The 16,702-nt window shown below is 45.7% G+C and overlaps 1 protein-coding gene across 1 annotated transcript; it reads right to left on the minus strand.

The window, feature by feature from the left end:
* Positions 1-372: 372 nt before the first annotated feature.
* On the minus strand, positions 373-15,432 carry LOC102940701. Its single transcript, XM_037912936.2, has 6 exons — positions 15,250-15,432; positions 8,345-8,427; positions 7,289-7,389; positions 6,799-6,948; positions 2,738-2,907; positions 373-1,664 (listed from the first exon to the last, which is right to left on the minus strand). Exons 2-6 carry the CDS (start codon positions 8,417-8,419, stop codon positions 1,522-1,524), a joined length of 639 nt encoding a protein of 212 aa, XP_037768864.1. The 5' UTR covers positions 8,420-8,427; positions 15,250-15,432; the 3' UTR covers positions 373-1,521.
* Positions 15,433-16,702: the final 1,270 nt, after the last annotated feature.

Below are 16,702 nucleotides of genomic sequence, written 5' to 3' on the forward strand. Positions count from 1 at the left end.
TGGGTCAATACTCAAGAATATTATTGGGGAAGGGGGGACTTGGAACTGTGTATTATAGGAGAGAGAGAACCACAGTCCTGACCACAACTGGTCATTACAGATCCCATGGCAGTTTCTACTACAGCAGGGACATAAAATCCATGTAAGCTCCCTGGGGCAGGACCATCTTTTTGTTCTGTGTTTGTACAGCACCTAGCACACTGTGCTCCTAGTCTAGGTCTGTGGCTTATAGGCTCTACAATAATACAAAGAATAAGGCCAGGCCAATTCTTAATGTGAGCAATTACATTGTGCCTGCCTAAAGATTACCTTGTAGCTTCACTAAAAATAGTAATTTCACTTCCTGTCTATAAACCTGTTGTACAGTGTTCCTGGCTACTGTTAAACTGCTACCACATTCCATAGGGTGGCTGCTGTGATCCCTGTATAAAATTACGTGAAGTGATCCGAGGTCCAATGGATGCTGCTGCCTTTATATAGCATCCTCAGTGCACAGCATCAGTCACCTTACTGAGCATCACCTATGCTGCTTATTGATGACAGGATAAAAGTCATTGGCATGCAGGGCTTTTGAGCACTTTCAGGTAACAAAGGGATTGAATTAAAAAGAAGCTGCTTATGTAAGAAAGTTGACTTTATTTTGAAGTTATGCAAAAACATGTCTCTGTTCAGAGCATTCTAGAAATCTAGCCACACTGCATTACAATTACAGCTAGCCACAATTTTGTACATAGTCTCCCATGAGCTGGCCAGCTTCCAGATCAGTAAATGGCTTCTGTCTCCAGTTCTGCGTCACATACACCCGATGATCTTCACAGATTTCCTAGAGATATTCCACTCTCAATATGGAGAAACTTCAAGGCAACCCAGTCCAAAGAACGGTAATAGGTCCATGTGAAGTGGAATGAGACAGCAATTGAAGTGCATCGGCGCAGTGGATATGGCGTATCTAAACAGGGAAGTTAGACTACTAGCTGGAAAGGGAAATCTTTTGTTGGGTGGGAAGCACCAACTCAAACCAGGGTGCACTGACATGGAAATGGCTGATGCCAGGAGAGAGTTTGGCTGAAATGGGACCGTCTTAAATCATTGGTTTCCTTTAGTCTCTGCATCCCTGACACCAATGACAAAACATTGGACTAGTCTCAATATTTATGAAAATGAAACCCTGCATACATGAAACAGAGAGTAGCAGAATTCATCATACAGCAGGTTTTGCTTCATGTCCCCCAAGCTGCACCCAGAGAAGATGAGATTAGGGAAGAACAATGAAATTATTTTGCCGCTATGTCTTGGTGGACAGCTGAAAGGTGAATGAAATAAAATGAAATCAAACTGGGGAGCTGTCAGGCTGCTTAACCCAGTACAGCTATGCTCAAGGTGGTGTCTCTTCCCATGCCTCCTACAACAGGGGCTCTGTGTACTGGTGGCCACACACCTCCTACTTGCCTACATCTTCTCCAAGTGGAATTTGGAACTTCAGGTCTACTGACTAACACATCCCCTGCTGGAGACAGAAGTTCACTTTTTCCTAGCAAGGAGGTTTAACACTCCCAGCTGTCTGATGCAGGCATCCAGCTGTCTGTCAGCTTCATTATCCCCCAGAGACTTCACATTAGCTTGCTCAGTACATTCCTTCTGCAAGCGAAGCAGCTCCTGATCAGCTGTGGAGACGAAAGTCAGTCATTAGGTTCTTCCTCATTCAGACAAATTGGTAGAGGTAACTATCACAGTAATTAGGGTAGGGGAATGTTCACTGAGGCAATATGGGAGAGTGCACAGAGCTGGAAATCATCATGGCTTGGGTACCCTTTCTGGCAAGAGGTTGAAGGACAACTGCCGCAGCCACTCAAGGAATGGCAAGAGCTCCACACACACCCCTGCTGAGATTACAAAATAGTAACTCATGAAGGTGTGAGCTGAACCCCATGCAGCACACTAGTGATGTCACAGGAGGCTGCACACCAAGGGTAGCTGCTTTGATAGCAAGTATCTCCCTAAATGAACATGCCCTAAATTGATAATAAGATTGGATGCAGTGTCTTATCCTCCCAGAAATAGCTTGATCTTTGGATTTTTCTCCGATGGCCACAAACAGCCAGTTCTAGTGTAGTCTGCCATCAAGTCTAACACCCAAACGCAGAACCTGACTGGGCCTTCCAGTCTGGACCTGGCTAAGTCTACTATCTCAAGGAGACCCTAAAACCATTTTATTGTTATTCCAAAGTACGTTGAGATCCTTGGAGGAATCGCTCTCAAGTTCTATCAGGAAAGGATCCATACAGGATTCTTCTATAGAGGCTCAATATAGAAGATTATTAATCACACCCAAACTCCTCAGATCTTTGGGGAAGTTTTGATGTGGATCCAAACTCTGTGCATCTTTATTATTATCCACAGAAGTTAAGATGGTAAGGGGACACTTCAAGTTATTTAAAAAAAAAAATCACTTCTAAGTATTCTTTTATCTGTTGTTACCAGCAATCTCCAAGAGTCTGCTTGTGGGAGTCCTTCAGCCAGCAACAAAGGAGAGAAATTTTTTTAAAAGAAAATGGTATTGTGAAATCACAGAAACTGACAGAGGGACTCAGGGATGGGCACCATGCTTGAACCTACTTTCAACTCATTTTTTGAAAGTGACTAGGTTTCAAGGTGACAGTGTCTGTTTCAGAAATACCTAGACTTCAAGACAGCACATCTGCTTTAATTTATCCAAGCAAAGATCAAAGTCAATTACCTGCATGGCTTTCTGCCTGTGCCTCGGAAAGGGTATTTTGGGTGGTCTCCAGTACCTTAATCAGATGGACTTTCTCGCTTTTAACCATACGCTGTTTCTGATGGAGAGAGGTTATCATGGTTTCTGATTCAGCTATCAACTGTTCTAATTTGGCTGCATCTGCCTGCTCACTAAAAAGGTAACCAGAAATAGAATGATCTTAAGTTGGCGTTTAAAGTCTCCATTGACCCTAGTATTTCAATTAGACACTATAAAAATCCTAGTAGTAAAACAAAAACATAGGAATTGCCAGGCTGGATCCTTCTAGCTCAGTATCCTGTCTCCAATAGTGGCCAGTCCCGATTCATCAGAGGAAGGTCTAAGAATCCCACAGTAGATGATGTGGGATAATCTGCCCCACATGTAGATCTCATCCTGATCTGTCATAGTTAAGAGATTATCTCAAGCCCTTGAAGCACGTGGTCTAATGTCCCTTCCAGAAAATTTGTTATCAATAATTACAACTGTGGATATTCTTGATACCTGTAAGTGTCCAATCCAAAGTATCTAGCCTGTTTTTCTAGAGCAAAAGTCTCAATGTAAAGGTAAATCATAGGATTGGTGGAGCTGCAACTCCCCCAATAGGCCATTTGCAATACTGCAGCATAAAGTTCATGCCACAACAGCAGCAAGAATAAGATTAACAGCTCTCACAAAAGTTCCATTCATGTTCTTTTCCATTTTTTTCTGTGTGAATTTAATGCTTGTGAGATGTGATGGAAGACAGCCCCTATACACTGAATATCAACAACACGTAACTCTTATATAGCACTTCCCACTTCAAAGCTCTTTACAAACATTAACTAGCTAAAGCCTGAAGTCCTCTATGCAGCCACAGAGCCAGTACGTCTCACCCTTACCCAGGAGGAGCCTCCTATAGGTGAGGGGAGATATTTCAGAAGTTATTTTCATTACAGTAGCATCCTTGGAGTCTCCAGTCAGGGCTCAGGGCCCCATCGTGCTAGGGGCTGTACAAACAAATAGGAAAATGACAGTTCCTGAGTTGAAGAGCTTCCTGATTAATGACGAGATGCATCAGATGGATGAAACTAATAGGTGGTGGTGGTGAAGCGACAACAACCTTTTTGTGCTGTGTTTGTACAGCACCGAGCACAATGGAGTCCTGGTTCATGCCTGGGGCTCCTAGGTGTTACAATAATAATAATATGCTGGCTTACATTCAGATGGTAACAGCACGATGTGGCAAACTGGCAACATTCTGCAGACATCACAGCAGACATGAATCTCTAAGAGGGATGTGAAGGAGAATAAGAGAGGGACCTTGAGAATTTCTGGTGGGTATGCAAGGGACAGCATGGGAGAAAGCATGGAGGTGCTTGTGGGAGAAGTTGACTAATGGGCCTGTCCTAGGAATGGGTTCTGAGGTAAGCAGGACTGGGCAGGTCTCACTCATCTGGAAGGCAATTTCATGGGTTGGAGGCAACTTTTAAAGGGATCATTTCACATACAGCTGTTTTTCTAATGCACTCCAGGAAGGCTTGCCATCGCCCTTGAGAGTCTGATGTAGCATAGTTAAAGTAGCGAGGGAAAATTAAGAGGACTTCCATACTCAGAGGAAGAATGGTCCAGTGGTTAGGGTGCTCGCCTGGGACTCAGAAGTACCATGTTCAATCTCTATTTCGCCAAACTCCCTGTGTGACCTGTGGCAAGTCACTTAACCTCTGTGCCTCAGTTTCCTCCCTCCATCTATAGCATAGGTATAACAGCACTTCAAAGGGAAATTTTGAGGATAAATACAGTAAAGAGAAGTGTTCAGATACTACACTAAAGGCAGCGGGGGCAGATATGTATCAAACAGATTATTTATATTGCAGTAGTGCCTACAAGGCCAGTCAAGATCAGGGTCAGACCTACTCATTGGACACACACCCCTCCCCCCCCAAAAAGGCAGTCCCAGCCCCACAGAGCTTACAATACAAGTACAATCACATTTTCATGTGAATAGCATCATGCTGGACATCTGGGGGTTTTGTATATAACCAGAATACATTAAAAGCACAGAGTGCCACACACCACACTAGGAATGTCTATCATTGACGTGACCATTTGAATGTGCAATTTTACTCTAAAATATGACTGCAAAAATAGCACTGTGGGGCTCTGTGTGTATTGTTTCTAATGGACAGCAGATCAAATGCACTCAGGTTATAAGTTAAAAGATTTTTTTTTTTCCTGTCAGCCCAACATACTCAGCCTGGGCTTTGACAGTCATGGTTGGGTGGTTGTGGGGGGAGGGGTGGTTGGGGTCTTTCCACCCCAAACATCATGTCTGGTAAAAGAGGTTCTATAGGCCAAACTAGGCCATCGGTGACACCTATGCCACCCACTGCATTCAATGGGGCTGCTCTGGAGTAATTGAGTGCAACTTTGTAAACAATTCTGATGATGAATAAGATGGAAGAATCCAGCTCTCCCTCTCTTACGTGTGCTGACTTGGCAAAACTAAGAGGAGTTAAGACTTATTTTTGTCACTCATCTGAGCAAAGACAATTCTGTAAACACGCAAGGAGCAGATGTGAGCAACGGGAACGTGCCATTTGTACAGTCACTTTTCAGAAGATAGTAGGTTACAGACTCTCCAGGTTACCTTTGACACCTGATTGAACAAGAGAGCGAAGTAGTATTAACCTAATGGGTTGAACCCCCAGCTGAGCTGGCACAGCTGGGCAGAGAGGATGGGAAGGTCGCTCTAAACCATCTTTCCATCTCCCAAATCACAGGTATACAAAATGGCCCCCAGCATAACTTAGAGCCTGCTCCAAATCACGCTGGCAGTAGTGATCTCTTAGGGACCACTGTGCAAACAGAGAAACCTGTGCTCCAGCCCTAGTTCTTCCACCACCTGCCACGCCCTCAGCCCACATCTCTGGACCCTGACATACCTCCTTCACGTGTTGGGGGAGGGTGGGAGAGAAGTGGGTTGTGTACAGCCAGCTGGCACCTGCTTTATGTCACTGGAAGATTCCCCTGCACTGGGGGGAATCCTTGACGGACGCTTTGGGACAGCTTTCCTGCCACTTTGTTAGCAGGGCAAAGCTGATACACTAGGAAACAAGGATCAAATGCAGCATCTTTTAGAAGTAATATAGGGAGCCAAAAATGTTGCCTCCAAAATACACTGTACAAGTTCCCTTGTTTGAAATGGCAATCAACCCAGCAGGCAGACTCCCTCTGCATTTGAGGGAGAGTAAAAGGGAGGGATTTCCTGGTCTTAGATGAACACTTGTTACCTTTGCCGCAAGTGGAATAGCACATCAGTGCTCTGTCTCAGACATTTCTAATGTGCCCATCACTGTAGTATTTTGCTACATGAATCAACAAAGAATCACTGAGGTCTAAGTGAATCTGATTGCTGCCACACAACACGCTTTAAAACTGTTAGTGAATGGAAGATTTTTAAGGGACACTGCATTATTGGCAGCCATTCGCTTATGCTAACGCATGTGGGCTTGCTTTGCTTATACTGTGGGTAGTGAAAGACACACCTAGCCAAAGGAATCAAACCTCTCAGCAGTCTCCTAGTCCGGATCAAGGGACAGCTGGAGGACAACCAATGCAGGATGGACAAGCAATAGGCCCCACCGAGTCCACCTGGCAATGTCACCTCCCTACCCGAGCAGAGAGCACATCACATACCTGCAGCTTCAACCCCATCCCACAATTTGATTCAATCAGGCACAAAAGAGGCAGCCCGTGGGCTCCTGGCAGTTCACCAGCCAGCCCACCCCTCTGATTATTCTCTATTACTCCCAGGAAACTAACTGCTCAAATGCTACTATTTGATTTCACATAATGAACAATCTTAAGCATACAGCACATGTACAGTCTCTGTATCAATAATATAAACAGTACTGTTGTGGTACATGTGCCTGTTTAATCAGTTTCTTTGAAGAGGCCCTGGTAGCACCCTGCTAATTACCCCAAGATCATAATTAGAAGTATAGTGCAAGCCATATATTTTTTCCTCAAACATCGTCTGCTCTAACTGGAAGGATCTATACCTGGTATCTTGAGCAATATCCTTTTTCAGCCTTTTCAGTTCAGCTGCAACAGTTTGAAGTTGTTCTCGAGTCTTGAATTCCTCTTCCAATACTGGATGCAAATGCACAATCTGTGCTGCCAGTGACAGACAGTTCTCTCTTTCTGTGACACTACAAAATCAGAGTACAAAAGCATTATTTCTCTTCCCAGTCACTGTTCTAGTGACTACAATTTGTATTAGTTATATACAGCAGAACTGCTTTATACAACATGCCAGCACCAAAATTCAACCATTGAGTTGTCTGTAAAAAGCCCTTTCATGTTCCTTTACAGAAAGTTTCCTGCCAACCAAAGACCTTGTGATATGGCACTGATATTAAATCCACATGCACAGGTTTCGGACTTAATAGTGCACTCTGTAAGTACTACTGAAATGTAGTCATGATTAAAACAAAGCTAAACATGATGCTAATTAATTAGCAATGTTAAAAGATTTATTAGGAGACTTACTATTGTGCTATTTCTGTCTCAAGTCTCATGATCTCATCCTTCTCTGTGCTCACTCTTACTTCGCTTTCATGTACCTTACCCAGCAGCAATGATAGCAACATCTGGAAAGGCAAAATAGGGAAAGAAATTCAAGTAAACACAAAACAAGCCGAGTTGATAGGTGGAGTCTGAAAGCTCAAGTCAGTTCAGTGTTCCTGGTTCATTTTCATCCAGGGCCACACCAGCCTGCAGCTCCTGGTATGGAAGGTTTATACATTTTGAAAGACTTGCACCTCGCTAAGCCAAGACAATAAAAAACTGGTCCATTTGGAACACATGCATGGTGGCAAAGCAGAGGGACATAACCCTGGTGATAGTCTCAAGTCATAATTTAAAAAAAAAAAATCCTCTATTTTTCCTTTTCCAGAGCTGTGCTGGTTAAAATGAACCTTAATATTCTCACTATCAATTAAAAATGAGACATCAGCAAAACAGAACTTTGCCAGGGGATAATGGTCTCCTACTCGACAAACATCATGGTGATATGAGAAGATTTATTTTTAAAACAGATGTAACACTATGACTCTGGGTGGGTTGCCAGCAGCAGGGATTCAACCTTCCAGCTCTGTTTCTGAAAGCCTCTGGTGTCTGAGATAGAAGACCCAACTCTGTTAGCCAAAGCTATAGCAGGCTCATCAACCTCTACATGTGACCGAGCCAACACCAAAGGGGGACAGAGCGTCACAGTGAGTGGGCTACACCCTCATTAGTCCTGTGATGTTTTACTTCAATTAATATTTTTATGATAACATTAACTGTCATTAGACCAGGAGAAGTCTGTCTATTGGAATTAGCACAGGCCTGGGAGCAAGGAACCACGAGACCACTAAGCAAACCCAGGTCACACCAACATGGCCAAAGGCAAGCTGGGGTGACACTAGTTTTTAAGCATACTCATCAGCCTGATGCTACTTCAACAGTCAAGAGGCTGTTTAAACCACTAAAAATAGATTTATAATGAAAGCCACACACACAGCGACCATAATGAAATACATCTCCTCATGCACAGAAGTTTACCTCTAGGTCCCCACTGCTTAGGTCAGAGAGGAAGTCATCTTCATCCAACGTTAAATAGGACTGCAACTTTTCCATCTTTGACACTGTAAAAAGAGATAAATTCAATGGTGTGCAAGAGGAGCTGCTAATGACATTTCAGCCACGTCAATGAAAGGTAAGTTGGGCTGATTTCTCCTGGCTTCAAGGGAGCTCAAACCTCTGGGTCCTGGCAAATCATCCCTGCCAGAAGTGACTTATCCCTGCAGCTCACAGAAAGAACTTCTGAAGAGCAGATTTTTTTGCTTTTGAAATTAACCAGATTGCACCAAGTGTCAGATATTTAAAATAATTCCCATGGAAGGATACAGCAAGAGCAGTCTTCACCCACAAGGATCCCACTTCGCCATGTCCTCAATATACTCTGCATATTTTCCAGGAGTAAAGTCTACGCATTTTTGGCAAAGTGTTCACCAGGTGGCATGGCCTCTCTTCACTCAGTTACTGTGATAAGAAAGTGTTGGTGTTCAAACAGGAAAATACTGTAAATGGATAGATTCCTCAGCCTCTCTTTTGCAGGTGCAAAGTCCCCTAGTCAAGGAGTTTATTCCAGGCTAAGGGAGAGAATTTGTCAGAACCCCTTGGTAAAGTAGTGGTGGCACATCACTGAGTAAACGCAGTCCATTCAGACAACACTGAGCTTTTAAGGCCTGCCCCTATTGAACTGACTAGAACGTTGCTCCTGATTTCAAGGGGAGCAAGGCCTTTGTCAAGAACCTCTGTAGAGAGCACATTGTCATCTCTCCTCTATAAACCTGCCTGCAAATCCTTCTTAAGTCACCAGTAAAATGAGCAGGCCAGGCTCAGCTTGGTCTCTAGTCGACTACCAATCTCTTCAAAATCTGTCAGCCAAGCAGCGGCTGTCCCACTGTGCCCCCCGCTGGGTCAGAGCGTGGCAAAGTGGGACACTCGAAAGAGGAGGTAAGTGGCAGGGAGGGACAGAAGTTGGGGTCCCCAGCCCACTCCACCAGCTGTAACCCATCTTCCTCCAGCAACCCCAAAGCTTCCCCAACCTCAGCCACCCCCACAACCCCAACTTCCCTTAGCTACTTCCTGGCCCCCCAAAGCCCCTCCATCCAGCCCCCTAAACCTCCCCCCCATCTTCACCCGCAACCGCCTCTGCCCTCCTCCAGTTCAGCCCCTCCACCCCCAACCACCATTCTTTCGTCCCCTTTGTCTCAGCCCCCCCCTTTTCCCATCCACACAGCCCCCCGCCACTCCCACTTCAGCCCCTCTGCCCCAGCCCCCCCAACCGCCCCCAGCCCTCCCCCACTTCAGCCCCTCTGCCCCAGCCCTCCCCCAGCCCTTTCCGACTTCGGCCCCTCTGCCCCAACCGCCCCAGCCCTCCCCCACTTTGGCCCCTCTGCCCCAGCCCCCCAACCGCCCCAGCCCTCCCCCACTTTGGCCCCTCTGCCCCAGCCCCCCAACCGCCCCAGCCCTCCCCCACTTCGGCCCCTCTGCCCCAGCCCCCCCCACCCTCCCCCAGCCCTCCCCCACTTCGGCCCCTCTGCCCCAGCCCCCGAACCGCCCCAGCCCTCCCCCACTTCGGCCCCTCTGCCCCAGCCTCCGAACGGCCCCAACCCTCCCCCACTTCGACTCCTCTGCCCCAGCCCCCAACGACTTCGGCCCCTCTGCCCCAGCCCCCCCCGACTTCGGCCCCTCCTCCCTCCACCGCCCTCTTTCGGCCCCGGACCCCATCGGCTCCCACTCAGCCCCGCGGGACGGCGCGGGCTGCACTGACCTCGCACTGCTGTCAATCACCACATGCAAATGACCACAGGCCTAATTTGCATACTCGCCCATCGCTCCGCTCCCGCGGGCAGCTCCCCAGAGCCTCCCTCCCCCCGCTCCGGAGCCGGCTGCGTCTGCCGCGCGCGCCGCCTCCTCTCCCACCCTTTCAAACCTGCCGCTTGCAGTGACCTCATCACCCTGCGCCGCGGACTCAACCATAGAGCTGGGGCGCGTCGGCCGCTCTATGGTTCCCTCCCGCGAAGGCCTTCGTTCCGGTGGCACGCACGCCCCCTGCTGGGCGGAGGGACAGCAAGATGCCGCCTGCTGAAACCCCAGCTCCAGGAGTCCTGCGATCGTGGGCGAGCGCGGCTCGCGGGCAGGGGCTAGCCCTGGCGACTGCCCCGAGGAGCAGCCTCAAAACCCCCAGCCTGAGCCAGGTGGCCACTGAACAGAGCAACGGCCATCCTGGGTCAGACCCATGGTCCATCTAGCCCAGTGGCCTGCCCCTGACAGCGACCAGGCAATGATCAGCACAGGGCAATTTGTGGAGCGTGATCCATCCTCTGCCGTCCACTCCCAGCACCGCCCGTCAGAGGCTTAGCAACACCCAGCACGTGGGGTTGCATCACTGCCCATCCTGGCTCATAGCCACTGCTGGACCTATCCGCCAGGAACTTATCCAGTTCTTCTTTTTTTTTTCTAACCCAGTTATACTTTTGGCCTTCACAACATCCCCTGGCAAGGAGTTCCACAGGTTGTGTGAAGGGGTAGTGCCTTCTGTTTGTTTTAAACTATACATTTCCTTGGGTGACCCCTAATTCCTGAGTTATGTGAAAAGGTAAATAACACTTCCTTATTAACTTTCTCCATACGGTGACAGGAGGTACCCCTGTACTCACACACTATTGTAATAATCTTTGTACAGTGTACGTCTTGTGAGGTATCATTTGAAAACTCATAATTTGCTGGCCCTTGCCCTGGTAAAATATGCATGGCCAGATTGTATTTGAAGTTATAAGATTCCCCTGCATGGTGTTATCAACACATGTTCCAAACTGAGGTTGGCAAACAGGTCTGTCCTAAACAAAAGAAAGTGTGCTTTGCTTAATTTGCATTTAAGCAGTAAACAGAGTCATCAAGCAGAAAGGGGAGATAAAGAAAGCTCAAACAGGTGAGGGAAAGCAGGGAACATCTTTCTCCATAGATCTTTTGTCTCCTAGTACCTGCTGGAAATGTTTTTTCAAGAGGAGGACTGAACTAAGTTCCTTGTAAGCTGCACGGCTGCCCAGCAGGCTATCAAGTGCCACGCAGTTCAGGTGTCCCTCCCCACACTGCCGTGAGCTGCTCCCAGGAGCCTCCTGCTTGCTGTGCAGAGGGCGGGGGAGAAAGGGGCACTGATGTCAGGGTGTTCCTCTTCTCCTGCCCCTGTACCCCATCTCCACAGAGCAGGGCAGGACATGACAGGCTCAGGAGGGAGGGAGCTTGCTGGCAGCTGCTGCTGTCTGAACTTGCTGATCAACTTAAAAGGGCAGCGTACTTAAAGTGCAGTCAGCGTACTTAAAGGGGCAACACGTGTCTCTGTCACAGACACATACACTCACCTCTCAACACATACTTATATTGTTGTTGTTACTTCTTGTTACTTCTTTCAAAGTGTGTTATTTTAGTTTTTTGGCTGGTCTATGCATTTCATAATTTTTATTTCTCTCTTACACTTAAATTTAATTCTTTGAGTAGTGAGGTTTAAAATGCCTAACCTGTCCTGGTTGGAGTAATTATCCTTACGGTAACTTTTAAAAAATATATATTATAGCTAGGTTTTTGGTTTCTACTGGTGGCGCACATCTACACATTATCTCGATATGGTTCACATAACAAAATTCATTCCACACATGGATGCAAAAAAATTAGAGGGAACACTGACTGACACCATAAAAAGGAGGGACAGACGCGCCAAGGGATCCCCTCTTTCTCTCCCTGCCCATCGCATTATTAGCACCAGAAGCAAAAAAAGGTTCTGACCTAAGATGTTTGGTCAGTAAGACTGCTGAAAGCATATGGAGAGAAATTTTGCTTGAATCTGAGATTGTTAAATAAGGTACCAGTAGTATTTTAATTTTATTTTCTTGTAACCATTTCTGATTTTTATGCCTCACTACTTGTACTCACTTAAAATCTATCCTCTTCTGGTCAATAAACTTGTGTTATTGTTTTATCTAATGCAGTGTGTTTAATTAAAGTGTTTGGGAAACTCCATTTGGCCTAATGGATAAGGCATTGGCTTCCTTAACCAGAGGTTGTGGGTTTAAGTCCTATCTGGGCTGAAAAACTACTTCTTTCTTGTATATAGGGGGATAGCTCAGTGGTTTGAGCATTGGCCTGTTAAACCAAGGGTTACGAGCTCAATCCTTGAGGGGGCCACTTAGGGATCTGGGGTAAAAATTGGGGATTAATCCTGCTTTGAGCAGGGGCTTGGACTAGATGACCTCCTGAGGGTCCCTTCCAACCCTGATATTCTATGAGTGACAAGTTGTGTGCATATTATTTCTTTTAAAGAAATAATGGACTTTATATAAACTTTTGTTGTCCAGGAGAGGGCTGGGTAGTATAGGACATACATTTCTGGGGGGAAATCTAAAACTGGGAGTGTGTTGAGGTCACTTTGCAGTATAACCAAGGCTGGTAAGAGCCATGTTCTGACTGGCTGCAGCACGTACTACTCGGACATAGCTGGGAGTGACTTGCATGCTGCAGGTTGTCTGTGAGCAGTCCAGACTGGAAGATACTGCAGCAAAGCATTGTAAAGGGCATCCCAGGTTAGAGGGCAGGGGTGACACAGCTACTCATTAGTCTGGATTGTACCCTAGTATGTCACACACACCGTTCATGATTTTATAGACTTCTATCACAGTGGTTTTCAACCTATGGTCCACGGACTCCTTCGGGTCGGCAGACTATATCTAAGGGATCCATGAAAGGTTGTCATTACCACAGAACAGTGGTTTTCAACCTGTGGTCCTCAGAGCCCTGAGGGTCTGCAGACTATATCTAAGATTTCCAAAGAGGTCCACGCCTCCCTTCAAAAATTTTTAGGGGTTCACAAATGAAAAAAGATTGAAAATCACTGCTCTATCATATCCCCGCTCATCGTCTCATTTCCCATCTGAACAGTCCCAGTCTTTTTAATCTCTCCTCATATGGAAGCTGTTTCATACCTTTAATCATTTTTATAGCCCTTCTCTGTACCTTTCCCATTTCTAATATATTTTTTAAGATGGGGTGATTACAACTGCATGCACTATTCAAGGTGTGGCCGTACCAGGGATTTATATAGTGGCATTATGATATTCAATGTCATATGATCTATTCTTTTCCTAATGGTTCCTAACATTGTTAGGTTTTTTGACTGGCACTGCAAATTGAGTGGATGTTTTCAGAGAACTATCCACAATGACTCCAAAATCTCTTCCTGGAGTGGTAACAGCTAATTTAGACCCCCATCATTTTATACGTATAGTTGGGATTATGTTTCCCAATGTGCATTACTTTGCATTTATCAACTTTGAATTTCATCTCCCATTTTCTTGCCCAGTCACCCAGTTTTGTGAGATCCTTTTGTAGCTCTTTGCAGTCTGCTTTGGATTTAACTATTTTGAGTAATTTTGTATCATCTGCAAACTTTGCCTCCTCACTGTTCACTCCTTTTTCCAGATTATTTATGAATATCTTGAACAGCACTGGTCCCAGTACAGATCCCTTGGGGACACTGCTATTTACCTCTCTCCATTCTAAAAAGTGACCATTTATTCCTACCTTTTCTTTCCTGTCCTTTAACCAGTTACTGATCCAGGAGAGGAGCTTCCCTCTTATCCCATGGCTGCTTAAGAGCGTTTGGTGAGGGACCTTGTAAAAGACTTTCTGAAAGTCCAAGTACACTAGTATTGACTGGATCACCCTTGTCCACATATGTGGACTCCCTCAAATAATTCTAATAGAGGGGTGAGGCATGATTTCCCTTTACAAAAGAACCATACATGCATATATAAGATCTCATAATATTCAAAGCCAATCACATAAATTTTTTAGGGTGTGATTTTGGAACAATTGGTATTGGCAATACTGGGAAAGAGGCCTGAGAGCAGGGAATCCCCCCCTAATATTGAACTGAGCCTCTGTGGGCCAGGTTTATTAAAGGGATGATTTCAATGGGAGGTATACATTCAGGTGCTTTTGAAAACCCCACTAGGCACCTTACATCGTTAGGCGCCTAAATACCTTTACAATTCTGGCCCTGAGACTAAGATCATACACACTTAGGAGTAATACAGCAACTGCACTGGCCAGGGAAAAGGATGCAAGCAGGACACAACCAGGCATCGTGCCTAATCCTGCACCTTTGTAGTCAGTGGGAGCTTTGCCATCAACTTCAAAAGGCACAGAATCAAGCCCTCGGTTCTCGGCAAAGGCTTAGCTAGTTTCCTTCAGGGGTAGTAGCTTTTGTGCGCTTAATTTTATGCTTATGAGCAGCCGTGCAAAGACTGACAGTTGCCAGCTTTGGCTGAATTGTCTCCTCCTGCTGCTTGCTGAGCAACTGTCCTTAGAGAACAGAGCCCACGGCTTTTTCGTATCTGAACCTTATTCAGGTAACACACTCGGAACCAGCTGCAGGATCTAGCACCTATAGGATATAGCAGAATCATAGGGGGTAGAGAGACAGGTGAAGAGAATGATTAGAAGCCTGGAGAGACTTCCGTATGAGGAGAGTGAAAACACTGGGACTGTTTAGTTGAGGGAACATGTTAGGGATATGCAAAATATTGACTGATATAAAGAAGGTAAGTCAGGCACTGCCATTCGCCATCTCATAATAGAAGCGTTCAATGAAATTGAAAAACATATGTCAATAATAAAGGAAATACTTTTTACACAATGTATAACTAGCCTGTGGAACTCACTGACACAATATATTGTTCAGGGCAAGAACACAGGAAGATTTAGAAAAGGATTGTGTGTGTATATGGCTAGGGGCACCATCTTATTACACTGGACAGGATAAAAGAAGGGGTAAAAACACTCCTATTTGAGGGCATAAACCAAGCACGAAGGCCCAGATCATCAAAAAGTATTTAAGCACCTACCTCCTACTGAAATCAATAGTTCAACACCTAGGGCTATAACTGACTGGGAAGAAATTTCCCTATGAGCAGGCTGCTGCAGTGTCTCTTGCTTCTTCCTCTGAAGCAGTTGGTACTGGCCACGACCAGCGATGGGGTTCAGGACAAGATGGACCTCCACTCTATTCCAGGTGGCAATTCCTATGCTCTGTTAAAACAGTTGATCTTGTAGTTAAAACACTGGACTAGGGCTCAGACCTCGGTTCATACCCCAGCTCAGCCAGACTCCCTGTGGGACCTTGGACTTGATCTCTGTACCTCAGAAATACATAGATAAGATAGTGGGGTTTAAGCTACCTTGTTATCAGAGAGCACATGTCAGGGCTGAGCTTGGGCTCATCCAAGAATCTTTGCTGGGGCCTAAATTTTGACAGGGTTTGCATTTCTCAATGGGGGCATGAGCTATAAGGGGGGAGGGGGGGCGCAGGGGAGAAGAGGTTTTTTTTGTTGTTTTTTTCCTTCTCCTTTCAAGTGCTTTATTCTGCTACAGAACAGTCAAAATGAAGATGTAAGCTTTGTGGTTAGTTTAAATTATACACTCTGTAGACACTATAGACCAATTTAAAGGTTACACATACAGCAATAGATGTCCATCGGTTCATCTGGATTGCTGAAAACAAGTCAGGCAAAACTTGAAAGGAAATCCTTGTGCAACATTTTTCTGAGGCAGCTAAACAACAGAAGAGGTTGTCTGACTCTGACGACACCAGGCAGCATTAGGTGTTTCATAAGCAACTTCTTCTAAAGCTATCTTTCTATGAGATATCCTCTAGCTCAACAAAAAGTTACAGGCTTGATGCAGGAGTTACTGGGTGCCATTCTCTGGCCTGTTATGCTGGAGTTCAGCATACCTAATCATAATATAAGAACGGCCATACGGGGTCAGACCAAAGGTCCATCCAGCCCAAGTATCCTGTCTGCCGACAGAGGCCAATACCAGGTGCCCCAGAGGGAGAGAACCTAACAGGTAATGATCAAGTGATCTCTTTCCTGCCATCCAGCTCCACCCTTTGACAAACAGAGGCTAGGGACACCATTCCTTACCCATCCTTGCTAATTGCCATTCATAGACTTAACCTCTATGAATTTATCTAGTTCTCTTTTAAACCCTGTTATAGTCCTAGCCTTCACAACCTCCTCAGGCAAGGAGTTCCACAGGTTGACTGTGCACTGAGTGAAGAACTTCCTTTTGTTTTAAACCTGCTGCCCATTAATTTCGTTTGGTGGCCCCTAGTTCTTATATTACGGGAACAAGTAAATAACTTTTCCTTATTCACTTTTTTACCTCTATCATATTCCCTCTTAGTCTCCTCTTTTCCAAGCTGAAAAGTCCTAGTCTCTTTAATCTCTCCTCATAGGGTACCTGTTCCAAACCCCTAATCATTTTAGTTGCCTTCTGAACCTTTTCTAATGCCAG

The sequence above is a fragment of the Chelonia mydas genome, chromosome 11 (assembly GCF_015237465.2).
Source record: "Chelonia mydas isolate rCheMyd1 chromosome 11, rCheMyd1.pri.v2, whole genome shotgun sequence".
Classification (NCBI taxonomy): Eukaryota; Metazoa; Chordata; order Testudines; family Cheloniidae; genus Chelonia; species Chelonia mydas.